Raw genomic sequence first — 27470 nt, 5'->3', positions numbered from 1 at the left:
GATTCAGCGACTTCTTTGGCTTCTTGAACAGTCAAGTATGTCCTGTATGTCTGAAAAGCTGGCAAACAAGTCAGGGAAGTTGTATCAGAGATAATAGGAACTGCAGATGCTGGAGAATCCGAGATAACTAAGTGTGGGGCTGGATGAACACAGCAGGCCAAGCAGCATCTTAGCAGCACAAAAGCTGACATTTCGGGCCTAGACCCTTCTTCAGAAATGGGGGAGGGGGAGAGGATTCTGAAATAAATATGGAGAGAGGGGATCGAAGATGGATAGTGGAGAAGATACGTGGAGAAGAGACAGACAATTTAAAGAGGCGTGGATGGAGCCAGTAGAGGTGAGTGTAGGTGGGGAGGTACGGAGGGGTTAGGTCAGTCCGGGGAGGACGGACAGTTCATGGGGGCAGGATTATGTTAGGAGGAAGGAAATGGGAGTGGGGCTTGAGATGGGAGGAGGGGATAGGTGAGAGGAAGAACAGGTTAGGGAGGCACATCTGCCATTGTGGTATACTGCATCCGTTGTACCTGTTGTGGCCTCCTATACATCGGGGAAACCAAGAAGAGGCTTGGGGACTGCTTTGCAGAACACCTAAGCTTGGATGGCAATAAACAACTGCACCTCCCAGTCACGAACCATTTCAACTCCCCCTCCCATTCCTGAGACAACATGTCCATCATGGGCCTCCTGCATTGCCACAACAATGACATCCGAAGGTTGCAGGAACAGCAACTCGTATTCCACTTGGGAACACTGCAGCCCAATGGCATCAATGTGGATTTCACAAGCTTCAAAATCTCCCCTCCCCCGCTGCATCTCAAAACCAGCCCAGCTCGTCCCCGCCTCCCTGTTAAAGATCTGTTCTTTCTCTCACCTATCTCCTCCTCCCACCTCAAGCCACACGCCCACTTCCTTCCTCCAAACCAAAATCTGCCCCCTTGACCTGTCCGTCCTCCCTGGACTGACCTATCCCCTCCCTACCTCCCCACCTACACTCACCTCCACTGGCTCCATCCCTGTCTCTTTGATTTGCCTGTCTCCTCTCCACCGGTCTTCTCCTTTATCCATCTTCAATCCGCCTCCCCCTCTCTCCCTATTTATTTCAGAACCCTTTCCCCGTCCCCCATTTCTGATGAAGAGTCGAGGCCCGCAACGTCAGCTTTTGTGCTCCTAAGATGCTGCTTGACCAGCTGTGTTCATCCAGCTTTACACTTTGTTATGTCAGGGAAGTTGTTTTGGTGAGGAAGGAGCCAGCCAAATAGCCATTGTGTATGAGGTCGATGCATTTCCAATTTCAATCTCTAAGCATTTCTTTCACAATTGCTTTGGATCATTTTGTAATCCATTGTTCTGGTACATGACACTTGACTATTCTAATGCACCCTTAGCCAGCCTCCCATCTTTGACCTTCCCCAAAATTTGAGGTCATCCTAAAACACTATTGCTAGTGTTTTAGAGACATACTAAATCTTTTACACCCAGCACATCTGTGTTTGCTGATGCACACTGTCTCCCATTTTAAAATGACTTCATTTAAGTCATTTTAAAATTCACATTATTTTTAAAACCTTCCATTACCTCATTCATTCCTGATCCCTGATACCTCCTTTACCCCTATGAGGGTCCAAGGTCTTTGCCTCCTCTAATTCTGGTCAATTTTAATCAGTGCGCCATTGGTGGACACGTTTTTAGCTGCCTTGGTCCCAAACATCTCTACTTCATTATTTCCCTCATCCTTTATGATGCTCCTTAAAATTCATCTCTTGATTAGTCTTTTGGCCATTTGTTCGAATATCTCTTTTTGAAGTCCAATGCCAAGTTTTGTTTCATAATACTGCTCTGAAGCACCATGGGACATTTGACTGGGCCACTTTTGGAATAGTGCATTCAATTCTGGTCTTCTTCCCATAGGAAGAAAGTTGTGAAAATTGAACGGGTTCAGAAAATATTTACAAGCATGTTGCCAGGGTTGGAGGGTTTGAGCGAAAGGGTGCAGCTGAATAGGCCAGGGCTATCTTCCCTGGAGTGTCAGAGGCTGAGGAGTGACTTTATAGAGCTTTATTAAATCATGAGGATCATGGATAAGGTGAATAGCCCAGGCCTTTTCCCAGGGTAGGGGAGTCCAAAACTGGAGGGCATAGATTTAAGGTGAAAAGGGAAAGCTTTAAAAGGGACTCAAGGGGCAATTTTTTTTCACGCTGAGGGTGGTGTGTGTATAGAATGGGCTGCCAGAGGAAGTGGTAGAGGCTGGTACAACTGTGACATTTAAAAGACATCTGGTTGGTTATGTGAAAAGTATGAAGGGTATGTGAAGCTGTACAACACTATGACTACATTAAAGGTACTCTATAAATGCATGTTATTGCTGCATTCAGTGTCTTCTTTTAAAGTTTAGATAACAATCTGAAGGCAAGTTAATTTCAAGGAAAAAGTCCCTCTCCCATCCAGCTCTTGTTACATCCTCCCTGTCATATACACGGATAAGAAAAATAGAAGTTTCTTGCTATTTACAGCACTGAACAGATTTAGGAAACATTGTACTGAGGAAAATATAGCAACAGTTTAATCAGTCGGGCCCCTATAGGATCAGCAGTTTTTTTCCTACTTACCTTTAATCACTGTTGCTCTAATCTACTTTTAACTCGTTACACTTTTATAAATCATCATATTTGTCTCAGTCAATCAGCCACACACAGTGGGATATCGTTTGCATGAAACCCTTGGGAGTTTGGTTTCTGCAAAAGCAATGGATGTGAAATGCTCCAGTTCCTTCAGTACAACTCCACTGCCTCAGAAATGGTGAGAGAAAAAAATACAGGAAAATTGCAGAAATTATAAATCACTTTGCCTGGCATTCTGATTGCTTAATTCCTGTTTAATGACTGCAACCTTAAAAGACCGCTTTCCCAGTCGCAGAACATGAAAACAACGGATATGACTCAAAGTCCTGGTTTGGGACAGTCCTGCGGTTGTGAAAGGTGCTACATAAATGCAAGGTTACTGCCTTCTTTCAGGTTGTATGCTGTGACAAGGTTCTATGTGAAGTGAAGCACTTGTTGGATAAAAATCAGCCAACTGGATTTAAACTCCTCTTTCCCAAGCTGGTGGCTAGATTGCTCTGGCGATGTCAGAGATTATCTGCAAGTCTGTTCCTTTCCCAATCTTTTGACCACAGCTGGTACGTGGTTGAGAGGCTGAGAGAGAAGGGAAGTGAATGAACAAAAGGGATTTACTCAGTAAAGGATTCACCTCCTGTACAGTCTAACTGGTAACAATAGTGATGGAAAATTTGTTTGAATTAAATATTTCCGACTAGGTGCAAAATGCGCAAGTGATACTATTTGGAATTAATTTGTGATTAGTTGTGCAGGAAGGGTTTCAAACTTAAACAAAAGGCCTGTTCTTGAAAAATAAAGAAAATTCCTTGGCAGCTTTATACATCGTGCCTGGTTACGAGCATGTGACTTCAGCAATCAGTCTGGAAAGATTAGGGTAAATGCAAAGATTAGGAAGTAAAGGGATGAAAGAGTATGGGGGAGAATGCAAAGGAGACCACTCAGTGAAAGAATATGAATGACAGTGAACGGAGAAGAGCTGTGAGATGGCTTGGAGAGGCAAAAGGGAGTAGATAATTTCTGCCTGGGAGAAGTAAACATTGATATGGTTTCTGGGTGTAACCCCACTGTCAGTAATGGAAGGGTCTGAGTGTTCCCTGCATGTTAGCCTTTGTAACATTTTCCACAAAGATTAGGTTCTTGTTGAGACAGAGGTCTTAAAGTTTATTAACAACACTAGCTATTAACATAGCTCTTGATCCCAGACTTACATATTGTCTGGGTTCTGAGCTTACTGATAACGTAAGCTCTGGTTTCCTCCCATAATCCAAAGATGAGCAGGCTAGGTGGCTTGGCCATGCTGAATTGTCCGTAGTGTTCAGTGATGTGTAGAGGTTAGGGGGCGCACTGAGGGTTGGTGTGGACTTGTTGGGTTGAAGGGCCTGATTCCACACTGTAGAGATTCTATTAAAAAAAATACAGCAGCTGCGAACAGGTTACTATGTTACTGGCACTGAAAGTGGGGTTAGTGCTTTTAAACTGGAATATCATTATGCCATATAAAGGTGCACTACTTACTGTGCGATTTGAACAGTAGTACAACAACTATCATGCCAGAAACGATATTGTGGTTGAGGACGTTCTGTCAAAAGCCAGAACACAATGGAACTGAAGATCAGATCAGCCCAAGAACAGAATACAGCTGAGTACCTCTAGGCTCATTGAACAAAGAAAAGAAACCAAAAAGAGCTTGTGCAGGGCAGTGTTAGTATCAACATTGATAACAGCACGATCTGAACAGATCTGAGAAACCATGCAATACAAAGAAACAAAGAAACCTACAGCACAGGAACAGGCCCTTCGGCCCTCCAAGCCTGTGCCGATCAAGATCCTCTGTCTAACCTGTCATCTATTTTCTAACGGTCTGTGTCCATTTGCTCCCTGCCCATCCATGTACCTGTCCAAATATATCTTAAAAGACGCTAACGTGTCTGCTTTTACCACCTCCGCTGGCAACGCGTTCCAGGCACCCACCACCCTCTGCGTAAAGAACTTTCCATGCATATCTTCCCTAAACTTTCCTCCTCTCACTTTGAACTCATGGCCCCTAGTAATTGAGTCCCCCACTCTGGAAAAAAGCTTTTTGCTATCCACCCTGTCTATACCCCTCATGATTTTGTAGACCTCAATCAGGTCCCCCCTCAATCTCCGTCTTTCTAATGAAAATAATCCTAATCTATTCAACCTCTCTTCATAGCTGGAACCCTCCATACCAGGCAACATCCTGGTGACCCTCCTCTGCACCCTCTCCAAAACATCCACATCCTTTTGGTAATGTGGCGACCAGAATTGTACACAGTACTCCAAATGTAGCCACACCAAAGTCCTATATAACTGCAACATGACCTGCCAACTCTTGTACTCAATACCCCGTCCAATGAAGGAAAGCATGCCATATGCCTTCTTGACCACCCTATTGACCTGCATTGTCACCTTCAGGGAACAATGGACCTGAACACCCAGATCTCTCTGTTCATCAATTTTTCCTGGGACTTTTCCATTTACTGTATAGTTCACCCTTGAATTTGATCTTCCAAAATGCATCACCTCACATTTGCCCGGATTACCTGGAGATTGAGGAGCAAATGCAGCTCTGAGCATACCCAGTTACATGATTTGAGATAGAGTAATATTGAAAAAAAAACAGGCAAGGCAAAACAGGGCTATGAACTGCACAAGTTGAGTCATTCCTCTTTACATTCATCTGTAACACTATTCACCAATTTCTAGCGATTAAATCAACAGGTCCCATGAGCTCCTTATTACATTGATTTAAAGATTACATTTTTCGCCCTTAGCATCAAAGCATCATTTTATATTTGGAAGTTGCTCAAGCTATTTACAACTGGCATGTTTTCTTTTCAGGCGGCTTCACAAACATTTTTGACATGTCCAAGAAACATCTGGATAACAAACCACTGGAACCCTCAGCACAAGGAGGTTCACAGCCTAAAGCTCTGGCGCCATAAAATTATGTCCCCAACAAACCAGTGTTTGAGAGGGCTGTCACTTAATAGGATCAGAGTGTTACATTCTACCCTAGCCTAGAAACACGATTAAAACTCTCCCCGAAAAATATAAAGTCATTTAATAAAATAAAGTCACAAATCACTTAGCTCTGGCGATAAAGGAGTTGTATGTTGGCCACTCCATTAGAGAAAGCGTGATTAATGGGAAGTTTACACTCTGTAAGCAGAGGGATAAAAACACTGGCAACTTTTACTCATATTAATCACATTTAGTCACTCGCAGCTGTGACACGGACAGCGGTAGAATTCAATTGTTTAAACTATTTGTTATCATTACATGGAATAGCCAACATTTTCACATCTGCGCACAACTTGCTGAGGAATTTGTCAGTTTGTCGACACTGTTTTTTTTTGAAAGTAAACAATCATTATCCCAATTTAAGCTTGTGATTACACTCCCCCCACTGCTTTATATCAGATTTTTCTAAACTGCGTAATGAAGAACCTCATAAACACAACAGCCCATTTTTCTGCAGGGCATAATCACACTGTTTGCTCAGTGATTTATGGCGCATGTGCAATTATGTACATCCCAAACTGCGACATGGATTCACGGTTTACTGGGGTCGGACGGAAGTCACTGACACATGAGTGATTCGTTTATTTTTGCACGGAGGATTTAGCAAATGAGATAATGCAGCTCACCAAAGATCTTTTTCTTACTTCCAATAATTTAAGTGAGTTTCTTTCAAAAATAAAATCTGAACCTGTTTTAGAGCCTGTTTCTTCCTGGTCACATGATCATCATTCATCAATATGACATGTCCACATTGGCCCCATTAATAGCCAGTGAACGGTTACACAGCTGGTCCAAAACAGTTGTCTCCAATTATATACAGATGGTGGTGGGTGGATTTATCTGAAGCAGAGCAATTTTGCTTCAGTATTTTTTTTATCCATAAATGTCTGACGTAAAAGATGAGCTTTTGTCCAATTACTTTTTTCTTAAGGTTTACTTTACATTCAGATTTGAGTGTGTGTTGGCTTATGTGGTGGTAGCTAACAATCCCCAAAGCACACAAAAAGTGTACCAACTTCTGATGCATCACTGTTGGAATTGCACTATCAGAAAAACATAATCACCACTTATCCCAATGGAAATTGAAGGCTGCAGTTCAATAAACCATCTAAAAGCTAAGATAACACAGTGTGAAGCTGGATGAACACAGCAGGCCAAGCAGCATCTCAGGAGCACAAAAACTGACGTTTTGGGCCTAGACCCTTCATCAGAGAGGGGGATGGGGTGAGGGAATAAACAGGGAAAGATGGGGAGGCGGACCGAAGATGGAGTTGCTTGGGAGAGAGATTAGATAGTTCACTTGCCACTCTTCCATTCTCTGAACTGATGGATGAAATTACAATCCCAAACCTCTTCATTTTTCTAAACCCCTCCCCAGGTTTAAAAGCTCAGTAAAAATCTACCTCTTCCACTACTGAGACCAAAACAGCACCAGCCCTGAAGGTGTTAAGAGATCTTGCTGGAATGATACCAGACTTGAGAGGTCACACCGATCAGGAAAAGCTTGAACATGCTGGGGTTCTTTTGGCGGTGCATTCACTCCACTCAACCAGCTGATGTCACACAGTATCTGGATAGAGAAATGGTTGGTCTTACATGAGATCCCGATGGAATCAGATGTGACATTCTGGTCTCTGATTTGCTGTGTGGTTATTTGACATAAATTGTATCTCTTGCTTTCATGCAACAAACTATACTCTGTATAAAGTATAAGCACCTCTCCCACTAACAGGCTCTTAGATTCAGTGCTGAAAGGAGAAGAAGAGTCATTTTGGACTTGAAATGTTACATCTGGTTTTCTCTCTCCACAGATGCTGCCAGACCTGCTGAATTTCTCCTGTATTCTCTGTTTTCATTTCGGATTTCCAGCATGCACAGTATTTTGCTTTTAATGGAACACTGGTGGCAGTGAGCTACCTCAGGCACAAGCCGCCAATGTTTGGTAATCAGATGGCATGACATGCTAGCAGCGCTGCAACCTGAGAACACGACATTGATCACCTCAAATTTCAATGACAAAAATTCAATCTCATCTACTCCATGAAGGAGCTTGAGCATTTCAACCAAGAGCTCTGCAGTCCTCAACCCACTCGTTAAAGTTTCTCAGGTGTTTTTTAAATGCACCAAGGTGAGGAAACTCCTTGTGCACCTTGTTCAAGGATGTCTCTGTGGGTCACCTACATGATTTCTCAATCCTGCCTGCCAACAGCCTTCTATTCCCAAAGGCCTCGGACAGTTACAAGACTTTGCAAAGGTACATGAGGACCATGAATAAATCTCCTCAAGCTCTGGATGGGGGTGGTTCATGGATCATCCTTGTAATTTCCAAGATGACTTAAATATTTGAGATGGGGGAGCAATTACTGCGACAGGGCAGTGTTAGACAGATTATTGCTCTACAAGGGTCATGAGGTTAGACACAGCAAGTAAGGTTACAGTGAGATCAGTCATTCCTGAATGGCAGGAATGCTTGAGGGGTTGAATAGCCCACTTGTGTTCTTATTCCTAACTACATCCAATATTCTGTGGGAAAAGAGCAGGAGATTGGATTTATTTTGACAGCTCTTTCTGTCACGTCTCATTGCAGTAGGTGTCTGGAAATCTAGCCCCCTATTTCCAGAGTTGTCACAAAATTTGGAGATGTTATCAAAATATGCAACATCCTCAATCCACCTGTGTTTGTAAACTAATTAAACAGAAAACACAAAGCAGGTTTCTGTAATTTACAGGAACGACTAATATTTTTTAAAAATAATTTCTAGCTACAGCTAAAATAACTGTGAACTTTTAACAAATAACTCTCCCAGTTAACACTGACTCTTTACAAAACTTCCACTCTATACACAAAGGTTGGCAAAAAAACAAATGATGTTGTAAGTGGAGGGAAAATCTGGAAAGATAACCAATGTCAATCCTATCCACAGGATTTGCTCAGATGCTCCTTTCATTTGCCAGGACTTGCTCCTTTCCAATATGTCTTCAGATACTGTTCAATTCCTAGTAGGAAGCACAGTGAATGGATTCACAAATTAAAAAGTCTCTGACCTCTTGATTAAAAGCAACAGCTTACGGCAAATCATGGAAGAAAATAAACTGCTTTCTTCAAGCCTCAGTTGTTTTCTACTACAGGGAAATACATACCACCATCTCTCCCAGAGGTCTGAAGGCTTTTGGCCATATCATTTCCACTCACAAGCTGTACAAGCACATAGTGGCTGGCAGGCAGATGGCCTTTGTCGTCTACAGCTGATTCAAACTCCACAAACCAGTCAGATACTTTTTGCCAGCTAAATCTCACTTTGTAAACACCCCTGGTGCCAGTTCGTCTGCAACCAATGGCCCTTAAGTGCTTGAACAAAACAGCAGTGTAAGCACCACATACAATGAGCTTCAATAACTTGCTTTATAAAACGTGCAACAATCCTTCAGCTATCATTGGTTTTAAAATCAATTAATTTCCCATCCCAGACTACAATCAAAAATACGGAAAAAAATAAGAAGATATGGTACTTACATTTTGAAGAGTTGGATGATTCTACAGATAGTAAGTTATCAAATTCTGAATGAGTGAGAAAGGGAAAGTAAATAAAGCAGAAAACTGGAACCAGAATATAACCCCTGTCAGTGACTAGCTCAACAGGCTGAGGATCAAATTATAAGATATAAAATACAGATGCATCCTGAGCTTTAATGGGATAAAATTTCTGAAATTTAGGAGGGAGGAAACATGATCATGACATTTCTTATTTTGCTTACTTTTGACATAGCCTATATTCAGTAAATTTATATATTAAATGTTAATACTTACATCATTTTACAAAGATGAGAATTGTGTTTAAAATTTGATTTCAACACCTACAAATTTTCAGAAAAAGCAGACTATAACCCAGGTTTTGTTTTATTCATTGACAGGATGAGGGAATTGCTGGCTAGGCAGCATTTATTGCCCATACCTAATTGCCCAGAGTCAACCACATTGCTGTAGGTCTGGAGTCACATGTAGACCAGACCAGGCAAGGATGGCAGTTTCCTTCCCTAAAGGACATTAATGAACCAGATGGGTTTTTCCTTGACAATTGACAATGGATTCACGGTCATCATTAGATTCTTAATTCCAGATATTTATTGAACTCAAATTCTACCGACTGCCATGGTGGGATTTGAACCTGGGTCTCCAGAACATTATCTGGGTGTCTGGATTAACAGTCCAGTGATAATATCACTAGGCCATCAGCTCCCCATGATATGTATTGTCTGATTGTGTGGGGGAAGGGGATGGAAGACCTTACAGAAGTGATGAGGAGAATACTGTACATCATCTCATACAAAAGCAAAGCCCTGTAGACGCTGGAAATCTGAAATACGGCCAAAAGTGCTGGTAAAACTCAACAGGTCTGGCATCTTCAGTGGGAAGAGAATGTTTCAGTTCGGAAGAAGATTCATATCAGGGATCGAAACCGAACTGACTCTTGAGCTTCTGTTGCTAAAGACATGAGCGTCAGCCTCTGTCAAACTGTCAGAGCAACTCCTAGTACATTTGTTTCAGTTTCAATTGGTGCGGCATTGCTCAGTCTATTGATTGCTAGCAGCGTTTATACTTGGCTGAAAGCGACAATGGCAGAGTTAATTTCACATGGGATATCACATGCGATAAACACCCGCCAGTGCCAAGGTTTCTTCAGAGAACTGTTAGCTCATTTTCCAGTCCCATCCTAACAGATATATAGTTTAAATCATGTTGTGGCAGTGCTAGGTCCCTTAAGCAGAGAGAGGATGAGATGCAATTTATTGAAAGAAAGAGCCAATATACATCATCAGAACTTGAGATCAGCTCGCATGCACAAAGAATCATTTGGGTCCTGAAGCCTCCTAAAAGGGAAGAAAGGCATAAGCCTGGAAACTGCGAATTGCTGTGGCAGAGCAAAATTAAGAATTTTAAACACAAAAACTGACAGAAACAAAAAGCAAAGAGAGACTTGCATTTACGTAACACCTTTTCCGACTGTGAGGCTGTCGCAAAATTTTACAGCAATTTATAACAAATGAAGGGCAGGCATTGATGTAATATAGGAAAATCAGAAAAGCTGGAAAATGCTTTGTTGGGCTGACTAGTCTGGATGGCTTTTGTCTTCGTTGTCTTCGCTGTAGAGCAGCCCGAACCAACACATCTGACAGTTTTACAAAGTAAAGATTGCTTCATGGTGCAGCACCAAATGCATAGCTTTTCAAATGGATGAGAATGTCACTGACAAGGTCCTATTTGCTGCCTGTCCCTAATTACCCTTGTAATTGTTGGCTCTAGTGGCCATTTGAAAGGGCAATTAGGAGTCAAACATGACACTGCAGGTATCTTGAAGGCCAGACTGGGTAAAGATGCCAGATTTCCTCCCCTAAAGGAAATTAGTGAACCACATAGTATTTATGACAATCAACAGTGGTTACATGGTTATCATGTGGCTAGCTTTTTATTCCAATCATTGAATTTATATTTTAACATCTGCCATGGTAGGATTCAACCACACATCACGTTTTTCACAATCATGACTAGAGAATATTTTCTCATAATGTCCAAACATTTTAAATCCCTTCATGACCCTATTCCCTCCCCGCGTTGGTAACCTCTACCAACTCTTTAACATTCTTCTAGCATTCCTGTGGAACGTCTGCCCTTCATCCCAGTGATGAGAAGCTGTGTTGAGAGTTTTCACAGTCAATGCTCTGAATGCCCTTCCTTCATCTCTCCATCTAAATCTCCTGGTTTGAGACTGCTAAAACCCAGCCCTTCAGCAAAGTCTTTACTCAGCGCTCCAAATATCTAAATCGGTCTCAGCATCCATTGTTTCGATAACATCTTTGTGAGAAATGTAGGATATTTGTAGACAAAAATGAAGGCACTGCACATGCAAGTTGTTGTTTACTGAAGGTAGAGGATCTGTAGACTGCCAGTAACCATTGAAGTCAAGAAAGGAGAGGAGTGAAAACTGAATAGATAAATATTAACAGGAAAACTGCTGAGACCCATTTATATGGCATTGCTGCAGAATTCTCTCACACTAACAAGATCAAGAGTGGAAGTAAAAGGATCATAAATTATGATGTACAGATAAGTGGATAATGAACTCTGAAAGCAAGTCACTGTTACGATGGGATGTGCTGAAATTAGTTCTAGTTGCAGCTGGTAAGTTTCGTTTAGGAATGTGGTGGAGATTTGGGGAAGAGGCAGCCAATGGTAGGATGGCAATGTTTAAAACTTAAACAGGATTAAAGTTAAATGGGTGCACACAACTAAGTTAGAGACTCACATCCAGACAGAAGGCTAGTCTCTGCCTGCCGCACCAGCCCATGCTCTCATTGCCCTTCCCAGAGGTGGATGCATTGGAGTGAAGCTAAGGTCTGGTGCTCTTTTATAGAACAATTTTCAACCCTTCAGCCACCCCTCCTAGGGTGGTTAACTTACTCCCAAACCTCTTCATCTTTGCTCACTTAAGCTTTTTTCCGTCATACTTTCGAAGTTGAAAACATGTTATTTTACTTGTGTCAATTTAATATTTCTCTTATGATCCAAAACATTTCCCAAAAACAGCACTGGTCATCGTCTCAGATTGTCAAATATAAACGTAATTATTTTGAAGTGCCTGAGCTTTACACTAATGGCCCCCATACTCCTACACATGGCTCCCATGCATCTCACTCCGCTCAAGGTTAAAATCAAGGCCTGTGAGCCCAGTCCAGTACATGTTTACACTAACACCTGCATTCTTACGCTAAATAAATTCCACCCATTAGTCAAAATGAATCTGTTTTTGAATAATCCATGTAATTCTGGTTGCCCTTTCATAGGAAGGATGTTGCTAAACTTGAGAGAGTGCAGAAAAGATTCACAAGCATGTTGCCAAGTTTGAGTTATAGGGAGGGGTTAGATAGACTGGGCTTTCAGTACCTGGAGCATCGGAGGTTAGGGGTGACCTTACAAAGGTTTATAAAATCATGAGAGACATGGATAGGGTGAACAGCAAAGGTCTTTTCACCAGGGTGGGGGACTCTAAAACTAGAGGGCATAGGTTTAAGTTGAGAGGGGCAAGATTTAAAAAGATAACTTTTTCACTCAGAGGATGGATTGTGTACGGAACGAACTGCCAGAGGAAGTGGTGGAGGCTGGTACAATTACCACATTTAAAAAAGTATCTGGATGGACATATGAGTAGGAAGGATTTAGATGGATCTGGGTCAAATGCTGGCTAATGAGACTAGGTCAGATTGGAATGCCTTGTTAGCGCAAATAAGTTGGAACATAGGGTCTGTTTCTGTACCACATGACTCTATATTGTCATAAACATCTGGAAACAAAAGGCTTTCCAATCACAAAAACACTTTAATTACAACAGGAGATAGATCTCAAACATCATCCAAAATGTTTCTCTTCACTTGTAGCTGCTTAAGGTGAACACAGTAAAAATGAAGAGCCCTTTGAATATCTGGTTAAGAAATGGTTCAGCACGTCACAAGATGGATCATAATCTCTATTCTCTTACAGACATACTGAACTTTTAATTGCACCATGTGTATTTTTTTAACAAATGGACACATGGCTAAAATATGACTGCAATGTAAATTCAATACTTGTCTGGAGCGAGAGAGACCCTAGAATCTCGTACATGATGGAAGAAAGCTTCAAAGGGGAGAAATGCACTACAAACTGAACTGTAACCTCCTGGGTGCTATCACAGCCTGTAAAAATGATGGAGAAAAGACAGGCATCTGGATAAGAGACACATTTTGTGTTTAAGTGAGCTTAACATGATCTGCATGTGCAATGCAGGAAGGCATACTAGTGAGCTGCAACAGTCATGTGTAATCGCTTAGGCTTGAGAACTAGTGCTGTGATAGTCATAGTTGAAGAATCAGCCACTAACCACTCCTGAATTACAGGCAAAAGACTCTGTTACTCTGGGTAGTAGAAGCAAGCCAACCAGCAAGCCAGTCAAAAGGATACAAGACAAGATGGTTTCAACTAACCTCCAATGCCAAAAATACAGATATCATCTGTTTGCTTATCAACGTTTTATGAGTCACCACAGGGACTGATCTGTACATCTTTTAAGTTGTTTTAGACTCACTTCTCATTTCTAAGCTCTGCGTGCACATGTGTTGCATTTTTTTTCAAACAAGCACAATTTGACATGTACAATGCTCTGAAAAAGAAAGGAATTTCTGGTGAAACTCAGGAGGTCTGGCAACATCAGCGGGGAGAAAGCAGAGTTAACATTTCAAATCTGGTGACTCTTCATCAGAACTTCAACAGAAAATGTTAACTCTGCTTTCTCCCATACATGCTGCCAGGTCTGCTGAGTTTTGCCATCAACTTCCATTTTCGTTTCTTATCTCCAGCTTCCACAGTTCTTCGTTTTATTACACAATGCTGCTAATTGGGAGAAGTTGCAATCAGAAACAAAGAATGGACTAGGTTTGTACTTTCTTCTGCACAGAAAATTAAAGGTTGATCTAATTGAAGTATTTATGATAGTGAGAAGAGTTGAGAGTTTAGATGAACAAAAACTATTTGTTCTGTTATAGGCTTCGAATTTGAGTTGGGACATTCAGAGGTGATGTCAGGAGGCATTTCTTCTTACAAAAAGTAGTGGAAGTCTGGAACTTTCTTGCTGTAAGATGCCATTGAAGCTGAGGTTAATTGAAAATGTCAAAATAGAAATTGATGGATTTTTGTTGGTAAAGTGTATTAAAAGATAGAACCAAAGCAAACAGGTGGAGTTAAGACACAGACCAACTGTGGTTGAACTAATTGGTGGAAAAGACTCAGGGGATTCCTATTTGTTCTATTTCCGCACAAGGGACAGACGTTGAAAGTAGGACATTTAGCTTAACAATAGCATTGACAATAGATTCGGAAATAAGTCTTCTGTTTGCCTCCTCTCTGCTGGGTATAGTGCACGGATTGGGAAAATACATATTTTTCTTTTTTAATTAAAAAAAACTATTTCAAACGACATTAATGAATGCAATAGATTCTCCACAAGAACCATAGAAAAAGGTTATGAAAAGAACATGCAATAACAACATCGCTATAATGATTCAAATGAGATAATCTATCATGAAGTTATGGACCTTCGAAGGTCATTACCCATGACAGCACTTTTAGAGCAACCAGTAAGTTACCCTAATTGAGCAACACAGAAAGCCAACCTTTGCTTGAAAGTCCAAGAGGTTAAATACTAAGGAAATGGTACAAATTTACTGTGAAAACAAGAGACACGTTCAGTAGATTAGGATAACACATGTCTGCAATTTGTAATTACTTTGTTTTTGCTTCCACCAGAAGAACTATAATTAGGTCATTACTTCAGTTGCTGCCTCTTCTTACCTTCCTTTCACTGCGACATTACTATTTCCAGCAAGTGCTCCTATATCATAAACAGACAACACAAATGTGCTCGATAAAACTGGAATGTTTGCCATGGGAATCTTAGCAATCAGATTCTCTAAACTTTGTTTGCTGGTTCCTCGGCATCCCCTTCATGCTGTATCCTAATGTGATATTTTGATTTCATTCTTGGGTTTTTAATGATGGTCACTTTTCTATAGCTTAGCATCTTCAGACTCCATTCATTGTCAGGGCTCTTGCTCCCTACAATATCACAATATGCCCAAAATCTATGTTCCTTTTAGCAAGTCCAACTCAATCAGCTCCTTGTTATCTGTGGTTTAGCTCACTGGTTATATTATATGCACCCATGCTGCCCTTGTAGATTCAAACACAGACAATAAGTGCTTCTCTATCATCATTACACAACATGTTAGGCTATAAACTGACAAGTACATTTAGGGATCCTTAGAAAAACAGAAAATAATAATCAGATTCAAAGGTCAGTACCAATGAGACTAGCCATAAGGCCTCTGAATATGCATTTTTGCTTGTTGTAATTGATGGTCAATCATGGAGTGTCAATGACTTCCTTATCTTTCTAAGTCTCATAAGTAACAATGCAGTGAGACTGTATTAGGTTGCAATTAACTATAGGAACAAAGAACATTCATTCGTTAGCGAGTTTTGAGAAGCTTTGTAGCTCAGGTTGAGGTTCTGGATGTGAGTTTGCTCGCTGAGCCGGAAGGTTAGTTTTCAGACGTTTCGTCACCATTCTAGGTAACATCATCAGTGAGCCTCCGACGAAGCGCTGGTGTTATGTCCCGCTTTCTATTTATCTGGTTAGGTTTCCTTGGGTTGGTGCTGTCATTTCCTGCATTGATGATGTCATTTCCTGTTCTTTTTCTCAGGGGGTGGTAGATTGGCTCCAAATCAATGTGTTTGTTGATGGAGTTCCGGTTGGAATGCCATGCTTCTAGGAATTCTCATGCATGTCTCTGTTTGGCTTGTCCTAGGATGGATGTGTTGTCCCAATCAAAGTGGTGTCCTTCCTTATCTGTATGTAAGGATACGAGTGATAGTGGGTCATGTCATTTTGTGGCTAGTTGATGTTCATGTATCCTGGTGGCTAGCTTTCTGCCAGTTTGTCCAATGTAGTGTTTGTCACAGTTCTTGCAAGGTATTTTGTAGATGTAGAGCGAACAGTAGAGTGAACAGCCAATGGGGAACTTCAAACCAGCGTCTACAGGAAAACAACACATACGGACCAAATACTGAACTACAGGAGCAACCATCCCAACACCCACAAACGAAGCTGCATTAGAACATTATTCCAATGAGCCACCACACACTGCAGCACAAAGGAACTACGCAGAGCAGAGGAAAATCACCTATACAGCGTATTCAAAAAGAATGGGTACTCTATGAACACAGTCCGCCGATTCCTCAGCAATAAACCCAAACAAACAGACAAAACGGGCTCAGAAACCATAACCACTCTCCCCTACATCAAAGACATTTCCAAAATGACTGCCAGACTACTCGGACCTCTTGGCATCAGGGTAGCCCATAAACCCACCAACACACTAAAACAGCAGCTAATGAACTTAAAAGACCCTATACAGACAACAAATAAAACGAATGTCATCTACAAAATACCTTGCAAGAACTGTGACAAACACTACATTGGACAAACAGGCAGAAAGCTAGCCACCAGGATACATGAACATCAACTAGCCACAAAACGACATGACCCACTATCACTCGTATCCTTACATACAGATAAGGAAGGACACCACTTTGATTGGGACAACACATCCATCCTAGGACAAGCCAAACAGAGACATGCACGAGAATTCCTCGAAGCATGGCATTCCAACCGGAACTCCATCAACAAACACATTGACTTGGAGCCAATCTACCATCCCCTGAGAAAAAGAACAGGAAATGACATCACCAACGCAGGAAATGACAGCACCAACCCAAGGAAACCTAACCAGATAAATAGAAAGCGGGACATAACACCAGCGCTTCGTCGGAGGCTCACTGATGATGTTACCTAGAATGGTGACAAAACGTCTGAAAACTAACCTTCCAGCTCAGCGAGCAAACTCACATCTAGAACATTCATTCGTGAATAGAAAAATGAAGTTTTAGTTGTGTGGGGGCGGAAGATGAGAAGGGGCGGGAGAGCTTGTGATACCTTGAATCCAAACAGTACTGCCAGTGCAACATGTATTTTAGCCAAACCCACAAAGTGACTACATTTGAATGGAATAACTTGGCTCGTTCCTCAGTTACAGTAACAACCATCACATCAAAAGAAACGGAGCCATTATTTGTGTGTGAACCTGATTTCAACTTGTTCTGCAGAAGGGTCCCTGGATGAGAAATATTAACTCTGCTTTCTCTCCACAGATGCTATCAAATCTGCTGAGTTTCACAGCAAATTTTGTTTAAAACTTTGCTCTGTGTCTGAAAGAAATAGACCAATAGCATCGTGCATTACTGATGACAAGCTCCAGTTTTGTTAAGTCTGCAGTAAACCTTGTGTTTATTTATCATTCCAGAGCAACTTTTTACAAAACAGAAATCCTTGTGTTCCTCCACAGTTGCCAATGTACAAAACATCAAATTCCATGGGTTCTTGATAGAGACTTGAAGAAGGAAGGAGGAAGAGATGAAGAGAGGAATACGAAGAGATAATACACAGTGTAATGTAAAGTAACTTCCAGTTGGGTCATCAGTGAGTGGAATTTTATAGCCTTAATGACGAGCCTGGTTTCAATAAATCTGACAAAGGGGTTTTGGTTCAGTTATAGCATTAAGAGTCATGGCCTATTGTCTTGAAAGTAACTAAACTCTCATCAATGGTTGTTAACATGATTAACAGCTACCCCAATCTAAGGTTATGATCCGCTTTCAGGTCTGTTTCTTGACCCTATCAGCATTAAGAATTTTAGGCATTTCTAAAACTGTTGCTGGAAAGAGGCTAGTTGTTTTTGGCTGGCTACAGCGGTTAAATGTTCAGGAAATTAGTGCTTACTTAGTGAAATGGGCACATTTTGAATGAGGTCTATTATACAAAAAGGAAATGTGGCTTTAGTTTTTAATTTGATGTTTACCATTCACGTCTGGTACTAATCATTCCTTCCTTTTTTGAAAATCCAAATTTCAAATCATGGAAGTTCAGAAATTCTATTCCTCACTGAATAAAGAGCTGTATAAGGCATAGGCAAATACGCAGGTGTGTAAGACCATATGATGGTGGCAATTAAGTTTTGAACTCCGATATAAAAAACAAAACTTTGACCAGGACAAGTGAACTTAGAGGCCAGTGCACCCATGATCAGAGCTAGCAGTAATGACATATTAGATCTGCTGATGCTGCTTCCTCTATACAAAACTGGGGCAGCACAGTGGCTCAGTGGCGAACACTGCTGCCTTGCTGTGCTAGGGACCCAGGTTTGATTCCATCCTTGAGCGATTATCTATGTGGAGTTTGCACATTCTCTCCGTGTCTTTCCTCTGGGTGCTCCGGTTTTCTCCCACAGTCCAAAGATGAACAGGCTAGGTAAATTGGCCATGCTAAATTGCCCATAGTGTTCAGGGATGTGTGGATCAGGTGGGTTATAGGGGATGGGTCTGGGTGGGATGCTTTGAGGGTTGGCGTGGACTCAGTGGGCTGAAGGGCCGGTTTCCACACTGTGGGGATTTTATCAAAAAATTCATTTAAAAAAAATTGGGAACTATCCCCAGGAGTCAATTCTATATAAATTCATAGAGCTCAGACTGTTCCATTGATACAATTGCCCTTTTCATTTAACTGGGGCTGTGGCCCTTGAAAGCAATGCAGTATTAAGAGAACATTGTACCAGGCCAGTGTCACCTTGTCAGTCTGACTCCATTCCTCCACAACATCACTCCATCCCATGCCATCCTATCCCTGTGATCTCTTGCTGCTCTACAATCTTCTAAGATCACTCAATCGTCATCTTTTGCGTATCTTGGATTACCACTGCCATGAAATGGACCAGAACTCGAGTCACCTGTGTAGACACTGAACTTCAAACACTACATGAGTTTTTTTTTGTTCTAAAAAGGGACATGCAGCCAAACGTGCACTACAGAGGTAAACTCAGTTGCTACACAGAAAGAGAAAGTTAGCAAGAGAGAAAGAGACAGAGACAGAGATAATCTGGAATGTCACAGCCAAAGATGTGACAAAGAAGCTTCAAACAGATAACTTCAATTTATAATCTCCAGGGAACACTTTAGACAGTTAAGTAAATGGTTAAAGAAGACAGTAGTCTGGGTAACAGGCATATTTATATTTCCTCCCTTTCAATAATGCCACATGAATAGAGGTCAATAGCAAGTTTCAACCCGGTTCTGTGTGTGCTAGTGGCCTGATGCCCTAGTGCGTAGACTAGTATGTTATCAGGGTCACAACACTGAGACCAACTGTTTAAACAACCCTGCACTTCAGGTAAACAAGGGAAAAAGAAACTCTCCCTCGCTCTGCAGACTATCAAAAACTGCCAAATTAAATCAGGTCAATAAAAGCTTCAATTAACATAAAAAGTTAAGGGTCTCAAAATCGACCATTCAACTACTAACGCAAACGCTTCCATTAACGTTCACTGCAATGGCCACAATGTTCAACTGTACGCGCTTCGTAAAAAAAATTTGGAGACAGACCTTTATATCTTCCTTCAGCGTGTATCTTTTTGAACTCACTCCTTACTTCTAACCTGAGTGTATGTACAGTGTCATTGTTTCTTCTTTCATTTAGTGTTAAATAAATTCTATATCTTTGTGAATTCAAGAATGGCTGGCTAGATTGGTTCCTTTCAAAACTTAATTGGGGTCTGGGAACAAGGTATCAACAAGGAATAGAATCTTTTTAAAAATAACCTTGTTTCGACAAATCGAGGGGACGGGTGAAGGTCCAAGTGGAGTCAGTTCATCCATCTTCACCCGGGAATCTAATGGTTTGAGGCACACCGTCTGGAACCATAACAAATTGGGAACCTCACTCAGGGAATGGTTGGAGTACTATCGCACTATTATTGACAGCCAATGCCTAAGCTTTGGAGTTCTCCACTAAAACTCTCTGCCTCCCTATTCTCCCTTAACAAACTGAAGAAAATTTAACTTTGACAAAACTTTTTGTCATTTGCCATAATATTTCTTTATGCAATTTGCTGTCAAATTTTGTTCTATCACATTTTTGTGAAAGGCTTTGAGATGTTTACTGAATTAAAGGTGCAATGCAATCTACTAAATTGGAGACTCTGGAGTACCTTTAAGCTTTAGTGATTTATCTCATGGTGCAAAATACAATGGAAACTATGTCATTGACAGCGAAATTTAGAGTCAGACTGCAGTGTTAATTTAGATTTCCATCACTGGTTTGATTGTCCATTATTGTGGGTCATTAGCGAATTTCTTGCAATGGGACCAATGTAATATAATTTAGGATGCTGGGGGCATGGTGATGAGAGATTTTACAATAACGCAGAGATGCCTGCTATCTGGTTTTTAATACTGGAAAAAGTGAAGGGGGCTAAACTGACGAAAATGTATGTCTGGAAAAACAGTATTTCAATTCTCAATGATTTCATTGAGATTACAATAAATGGGAACAGAATTCTCCAGTACATTATTCATGCGGCTTCAGTATTAGTTAAAAGAACCAGCACATTCTTGAACACATTATGTTCCAGCTATAATGGCATTAGCAAAATAACAAATAAAAAATGCTGTACGCCACACTCGAAGCCAATATACATCATTAATGTGCTTAGTGGGAAAAACATGTCTGCCACTAATAGGGTTTGAAAAGTTAAACCAATTTAGGAAGTTTAGGAAAAACATTTAAGTAATTACTTTGATCTGAAAAAGATGAAATTACTATTTTTGATCTGAAATTGGTTCATTTTGTTAATAAACAAGATTATAGCTTCACTCAGCAGATTAGACTAAAACACAAAATAAAAGAAAAGCTTAGGAAAAATTGACATTTCCTCCATGATAGTAGTTAAGAGAAACATTTACAGCCTGAAAGCAACCAAATACATCTCATCTTGCAGAATTTTACAACACAGATAGGAATGGTGGCCCCAAATGATGGAAAGGCAGTTAACTATTGGACTAACAGCTTTGTGCCTCAAATGCTGATTGAGATGCTCAAAATGTAAATGTTTTGTTTTTTTTTAAATCTTGCCTCTTCATTCTCCTGCAGGTGAAGAGTCCAAACACTACAAGGTAATATGTTACAGAATGAGAAGGTTCGGAGAAAGTGAGAATTCAGATAAAGCTCTTCCATTGAAAAGATAACTCAAGAGCATAAAGGTAAAGTCACCATATTAGATCACAGGGCTGCTCTCATTAGAGAGAGATGACTGGTGTCAGTTTCACTCGAGGGTCACCATACCTCAGGCAAATTGGGAGAAGTTGGGAGGGAGAATCCGTCCTTCCAGTGTGAGAATTGAATCTATGCTGTTGGCATCATACTGCATTGCAAACCAGCCATCTAGCAAACTGAGCTGAACCAAACCCTAAACAAGAATGTAACAGGAACAGGAACTAGTCACATAGTCCCTTGAGCTTGCACCACTATCCAATAACATTACTGTTTAAGGTGTGAGATAACACGGTGTGAAGCTGGATGAACACAGCAGGCCAAGCAGCATTAGAGGAGATAGAAAGCTTGACATTTCAGGTCAGGACCCTTCTTCAGAAATGGTCACCATGTTATCTCAGATTCTCCAGCATCGGCAGTTTCTACTATCTCTGCAATGGTTTAAGGTGTCATAGTTTCTAGGGAAGACACTGAAGTGGAGTGTACAAGTGGCTTCAAAAGCAAATTATATGGGCTTGGAGGTAGAGTGTGAAGGGAAGGTGAATGTGATGAGAAGGTACAAGATTGAAATCTGTCTATAAAGAATGCCTTTATTGGGCTGTATGGCCACTTATTGTTACTTTCTACTCCCTCCTTGCTTTGGAATGAAGCGTCCAAATGTCTCCAAACACTCTGATAATGCTGTTCTTTTTTATTTAGTCTCTTGGGCGTGAGGCAACATCTTTGTAGTTTCCAGCCCGACAGAAGGAAATCCAAAACTAAGAGCCCAGGCACCTGGCGACACGGCCACCAATAGTGGAGTGAAGGGAACAAAAGAAAGCTATCCTTCATTGTCTATATTTTGGGGAGTGAGGAATCACTTTGTTGTGAGAGAATTTTGAATGAATACTTGCACTGTTGCCCAAACTTCACATGTTACTGCCATGCAAGAGCAGAAGATAAAACTTCCATAATTTTTAAAATGGTGTGCTTAGCAAAGCATAATTCCAAATTGGATGCAATTCTCTGAAAGCTTAAAGACCAATTTTTAAAAGTGCTGTTTGTTTTTCAAACCAAATGATGGAAGATCATCAAATTGAAACATTGACTCTGTTTCCCGATCCACAGGGGCTGCCTGAGCTGCCAAACATTCCCAGTATTTTCTGCTTTTATTCAACTTTGCTATCAAACTTTTTGCTGTCTGAATGAAGCTTATAACGAAGCCCTGCAGGAAGGAAGAGAACTGACATTGTGTTGTGATTCATAGCAAATCGGCAAATGACTTAAAACTGTGAGCCACACAAAGCATGATTAACACTCAGTGTTTTGATTTTTTTTAAGGGACGGTCATCCTGAAAACATCGGCCTTTCTTTCTTATTCCAATGCTACACATCTCCAGCACTTTCTGTTCTTATTATCACCTAGTAAAATAGAGTGCAGTATTTGTCATTAAGCCTGTCCCTTTCCTGTCAGTTGGGACTGTAACAGCCTTGGTTTAGGGTCATAATTCCTTTCCTTGTCAAATGATTCAAATTCATGAAGTACACCACACTGGCAGTAATAGCAGCAGTCAAAAAAAACTGGCAGAGGTAATGGATGATGCCAATCCTAAATTGTGAGATTGAATAAAAAACAAAGTAAAGAACAAAAAGGAAGGAAAGCAGGACAATTCTATACAATCGTGGCATTTCAATGTTATTTGTACGTCAACTAAAATCCAATAAAATGATTCAAGAATTTAAATGACACATCGAAGTGGAAACAGAACTAATTTGAATTAAACAGCTAAAAATCAAGATGTATAGGATCCTGTTCTGTGCTTTCACATCCAACTTCATAAAGAACAATAATACAATATCTCTAAGCCTTGAACTCTCTCACAAGTCACCAGAATGCCTCTGTCATGTGCTTGTCTTGTGAAAGTATTTCCAGCCATTACTTCCAACGATAAACCTCCTTTCCTGAATGTGCCAGCTCCGTTCAGGGCACTGACACAGTGGTTGATCACTATTCAACAGCTCACCCATGTACTTATCTGTTCTTCACAACAGAGGAGACTATTTGACCGTTGCATGGGCATGACATTCAGACCAAGACTGGGAGCATCCAGCCCCACATTGCTTAGAGCTAGACCAGTTTTATTTTTAATCCCATTTCAATTATTAAGCTGACTAATTTTCGGGAGCTGCAGAATTCCCCATTCACACCAGTCACTGCTGGATGCAACTATATTGATCAGCGCAGTTACTTCTTATAGAGGAATCAAGATTTTCTGCACTGTTTGCAGTATAATGTTGTTTATGCCCATGCATACAAATTGAAAGCTGTGAAGGTACAATTTTCAAATCTCCTCACATGGTAAAACAAAAATGAGTTTTAGAATTATGACAAATATCTGCACTCATCAAGTAGATCGTAAGTCAAATGCTAATTTGTTATGGACGCTTTAATCAATTCCATTTTGGTTGTCAACAGCACAGTTTGTGACATAACATGTATGCACGTTAAATCAGAGTATTATTACATAGGTCTTGATCTCATATAATATCTACAGGTTCACTGGAAATACGTAATGTCAATGATTACCATGCAGTTATACCAAAGGTCAAAGGAGAAAGTGCACAAATGGGTTGCCACGCAAACCTTTTATAAAGGTTATTCTTTTAAAGCTATCCCTGATTTAGAAGATGTACGTACATGAGAGTGGGTCAAATAGATTTCCCATCACATAACTTTAAAACAATGGGTTTCTCCAGTCCAAATGTTTGGTAGAAACCTCTCAGTTCTGTTAATTGTGTCACTGAGGGCAGTAATGTTATGAGAGCATCATCACAGACAAATCACACAAGAAATCTGTGTCGGAAAATGACTATGAAAATTCCTGAAAAGATGAAATTGGTTCCCAAGAAAAGCACCAAAAATATCTGAAATGATGTAACAGCAAGGTGGGGTAAGAGTGGAGATGAGAAAAAAAAAGTTATTCTGGCTGCATTTACAAATCTTTAAAACAGATTCACACCCCCGTGCCAGCATCTACTCTGACAGGAACACCACGAACATATTTGCCAAAAACGCCCGTGAGTGATGTTTTTCAGCTTGCCCACTGTAAGCACCACACCATGAGTTTGTGAAGTTCCTCACCAATCATATACCTGATCTTACACTGGAAAGCTAGTGAAGCGTGCAGCGTGTTGGAAGGCACACAGATAGTGACCAAACACCAGCTTTGATACAACTTCACAATATGAGGAGGGGAGGCTACAGCCTAGTGGCATATTCACTAGTCTATTATTTCAGTGATCAAGGTAATGTTCTGCAGACCTGGGTTCAATCATGCCATGGCAGTTGACGAAATCTGAATTCAATAAAAATCTAGAATTAAGAATCTAATGATGATCATAAATCAACTGTTGGGAAAACCTATCTAGTTCACTAATATCGTTTAGGGAAAGAAATCTTCCATCCTTCTCTGGTCTGGATTACATGTGATTCTAGACCCGCAGCAATGTGGTTGACCCTTAACTGTTCTTTGGGTGATTAGGGATGGACAATAAATGCTGGCCTGGTGAGCAACACCCTCGTCCTGTGAATGAGTAAGAAAAATCTAACAGTGTGACCAGAAAACATGTCACAGGCAGACAATCAACACAAAGAGGGAGCCCACAATTCGTGTCCCACCTATTCCAGAGATGGTTAATAACAGCTCTGAACAGGTTGATTAGAAAATATCCACAAGGACTGGTTCAAAAGAAGTCTCCAATCATAACCTTCACCTTTTTGGACAACAGATGCAGCCAAAGTGAACCATTGCATTAAAAAGTGGTTTGATGCTAGACCTGTGCTAAGTTAGCTAATGTCAGTATGAGTGCTGTAACTTGACCCTGAGATCCTGAACACTAGCTAGAAAAACACACACACCAGTAGGGAGAGAGCAGAAGAAGGGCCATTTGACCCAAAACATTAACTTTGCTTTCTCTCCATGGTTGCTGCCAGATCTGCTAAGTTTCTCCAGTGATTTCTGTTCTGGTGTCTAAGAGCTGAATTCTCTTGGGCTGAAATTCGTCTTCCTCTCTAATGTTTGGAGAGCTTGCAGCCAGCATTTGCATGTGCGGCTCAGAGATGAATAATGCTCAACGGAGGGCAAAGCAGGAAATGCGGAACTGAAACCGAAAGAACCAAAGTCTTAAGGGCATGAAAGAAGGAAAAGTAAGTTTAAAAAAAGATATGGCCAATAAACAGCAATGAATCAAATGCAGTTCTTTCCAGAACTCAACTAGCAGCCAAATTAAAGGTTGAAATGTGTCATGACTTTCTTTTGTCTTCCTGTTTCCTCCTCCTTGCAGCCTCCTTCTTTCAGCTATAATATATACATTTATTTTTTTCTTCCTTAAGTGAGATGGGTTCCTGGAATTTAGAACATTATCAGCCGGACAAGAGTGAGTTGGCAGACTGTAAAACAGTCATGCTCCTGGTAATTTGCTTCAATGTTCCAGATAAATTTACTGTTGAAAATGCACAAGTCTGTTTACATTGGTGGTCAATGAATTTTAAGCTCTTGAACCAGCACAGGTTATTGGGAGTGTAGAGATGGGGTAGTGGTGGTGGTGGTGGGGGGGGGGGGGGGGGTGGCAGAGTGAAGGGGCAGCAGAGGTTTAATGATACATTACTGAACACCATTTCACTGTCGTTGCTGGAGCTATCAGCTGATCAGATATTAACGGCTTCGCTAGGCAAACAAAAGCAAGTAATTAGCCTGATTTACTCTGCTGCAGGAGCTCTCCGGCTGTGGAATGCCTTTGACGCCCCCTCATACAACATATCTTTGAGGCAATTTAAAGTGAAATTTACTGAGATAAGCAGCTGAAGCTTTGGAGTATAATTATCAGGGAAAAAAAACATTGTTTAGCATACAGTATGTTAATGTTAGGTTAGTTTGGCCCTCTGTGCATAATTTGGTGGAAAGCTTGCCAGCAAAAATATATGATTACATCTACAAAGCTGCCCAACAAAACACAAGAGACAACATAATAACAAAACGTGAACTCCTAAGGTCTAATTACAACACTTGAGAGAGCAAATACTGGCTGCTGAACCAAGCAGAATCTTCAGGGTCATTTGTAAACAGGTAGCAGGTTATCCAGGTGTATGTGACTGTGAGGGGAATACCTGGTGTTGGAGGGGCTTAGAGTGAAATAATGTTGCTACCATGTCAAAATGTGCACCAAATGCTTTTGGAGCAGAAATAAATATACTTTCTGAAGAAAATCTGTGATTCTCTCAGGTAAGGCAATGGTTTGTACAAATTGCTCTATGTATCAATCTTTCCATGAAACTTCAGCTGTAAAAGCCACATTTTTTTTAAAAAAAAGGCACATTTTGATTATGAGGAACCTTTTTTCAAGCGATCACCATTTACGATTACCTTGAATGCTGGAGATTCTGTTTGTTTATTTTTCTGACACAGGCCTTTCAATAAGACTTTTTTTTAAATGAACGAAGTTGTGTAGGATTGCTGTTTAGATGATTTACTGATTTTAATATTGTAGAGGAGTGTTCGCTGCTGACACCATTAAATTCAAGGGGTTTCAGCATTAATGGCCACAGTGTTAATTCTGCTCCCTCACACAGAGAGATCACTAGCTCATCTAAGCCACTGAATTCCAGTGATACTATCAATGCTGTCTAAACAAAAACATTTAAAGGATGCCAACATTTTTAAACTGGGGTCAAAATGCTAAGAATCTCAGAGTTCTTAAGTTATGAATGACAGAAAGATGGGAAATTAAGTTTGCATTATTCAACCCAAATCAAGGTCATTTTTAATAATTAACAACTATTGATTAATCTAGAGGGGTTTATAATATTTTATTTAAATACTAATTGCACAGAAAGCATAAACGGATCTTACTTTATTTCCAACTAAAACACTGTGTTGCTTACCATTCATTATCCTAACAGCTATCTTGTTCCTTACAGAATAAACAATTGGATTTAAATACCTTTCAGTTCATACATACGTTGCATTTAATTCCAAAATGAGGATATACAAATTGTTGTGAAGTTTATTAATATCAGTTTGTAACA

General features: G+C 40.6%; 1 protein-coding gene across 3 annotated transcripts in view; it reads right to left on the bottom strand.

Moving 5' to 3' along the window:
* Positions 1–27470, bottom strand: part of wwox (WW domain containing oxidoreductase) — a 1033547-nt gene that overhangs the window by 128470 nt on the left and 877607 nt on the right. Inside the window, exon 10 of one of the 3 annotated variants that reach the window (XM_048546272.2) lies at positions 9175–9219. The exons of the other annotated variants lie outside the window; for them this stretch is intronic. Within the exon in view, the coding sequence (XP_048402229.1) occupies positions 9196–9219 (24 nt within the window). The 3' untranslated portion in view covers positions 9175–9195. The remainder of the gene's footprint in view (positions 1–9174; positions 9220–27470) is intronic. 3 annotated transcript variants of the gene reach the window in all.

Source organism: Stegostoma tigrinum, chromosome 16, assembly GCF_030684315.1.
Source record: "Stegostoma tigrinum isolate sSteTig4 chromosome 16, sSteTig4.hap1, whole genome shotgun sequence".
Lineage (NCBI taxonomy): Eukaryota > Metazoa > Chordata > Chondrichthyes > Orectolobiformes > Stegostomatidae > Stegostoma > Stegostoma tigrinum.
The sequence above is the reverse complement of the archived record's forward strand: the minus strand, read 5'-3'. Positions and strand labels throughout refer to the sequence as shown.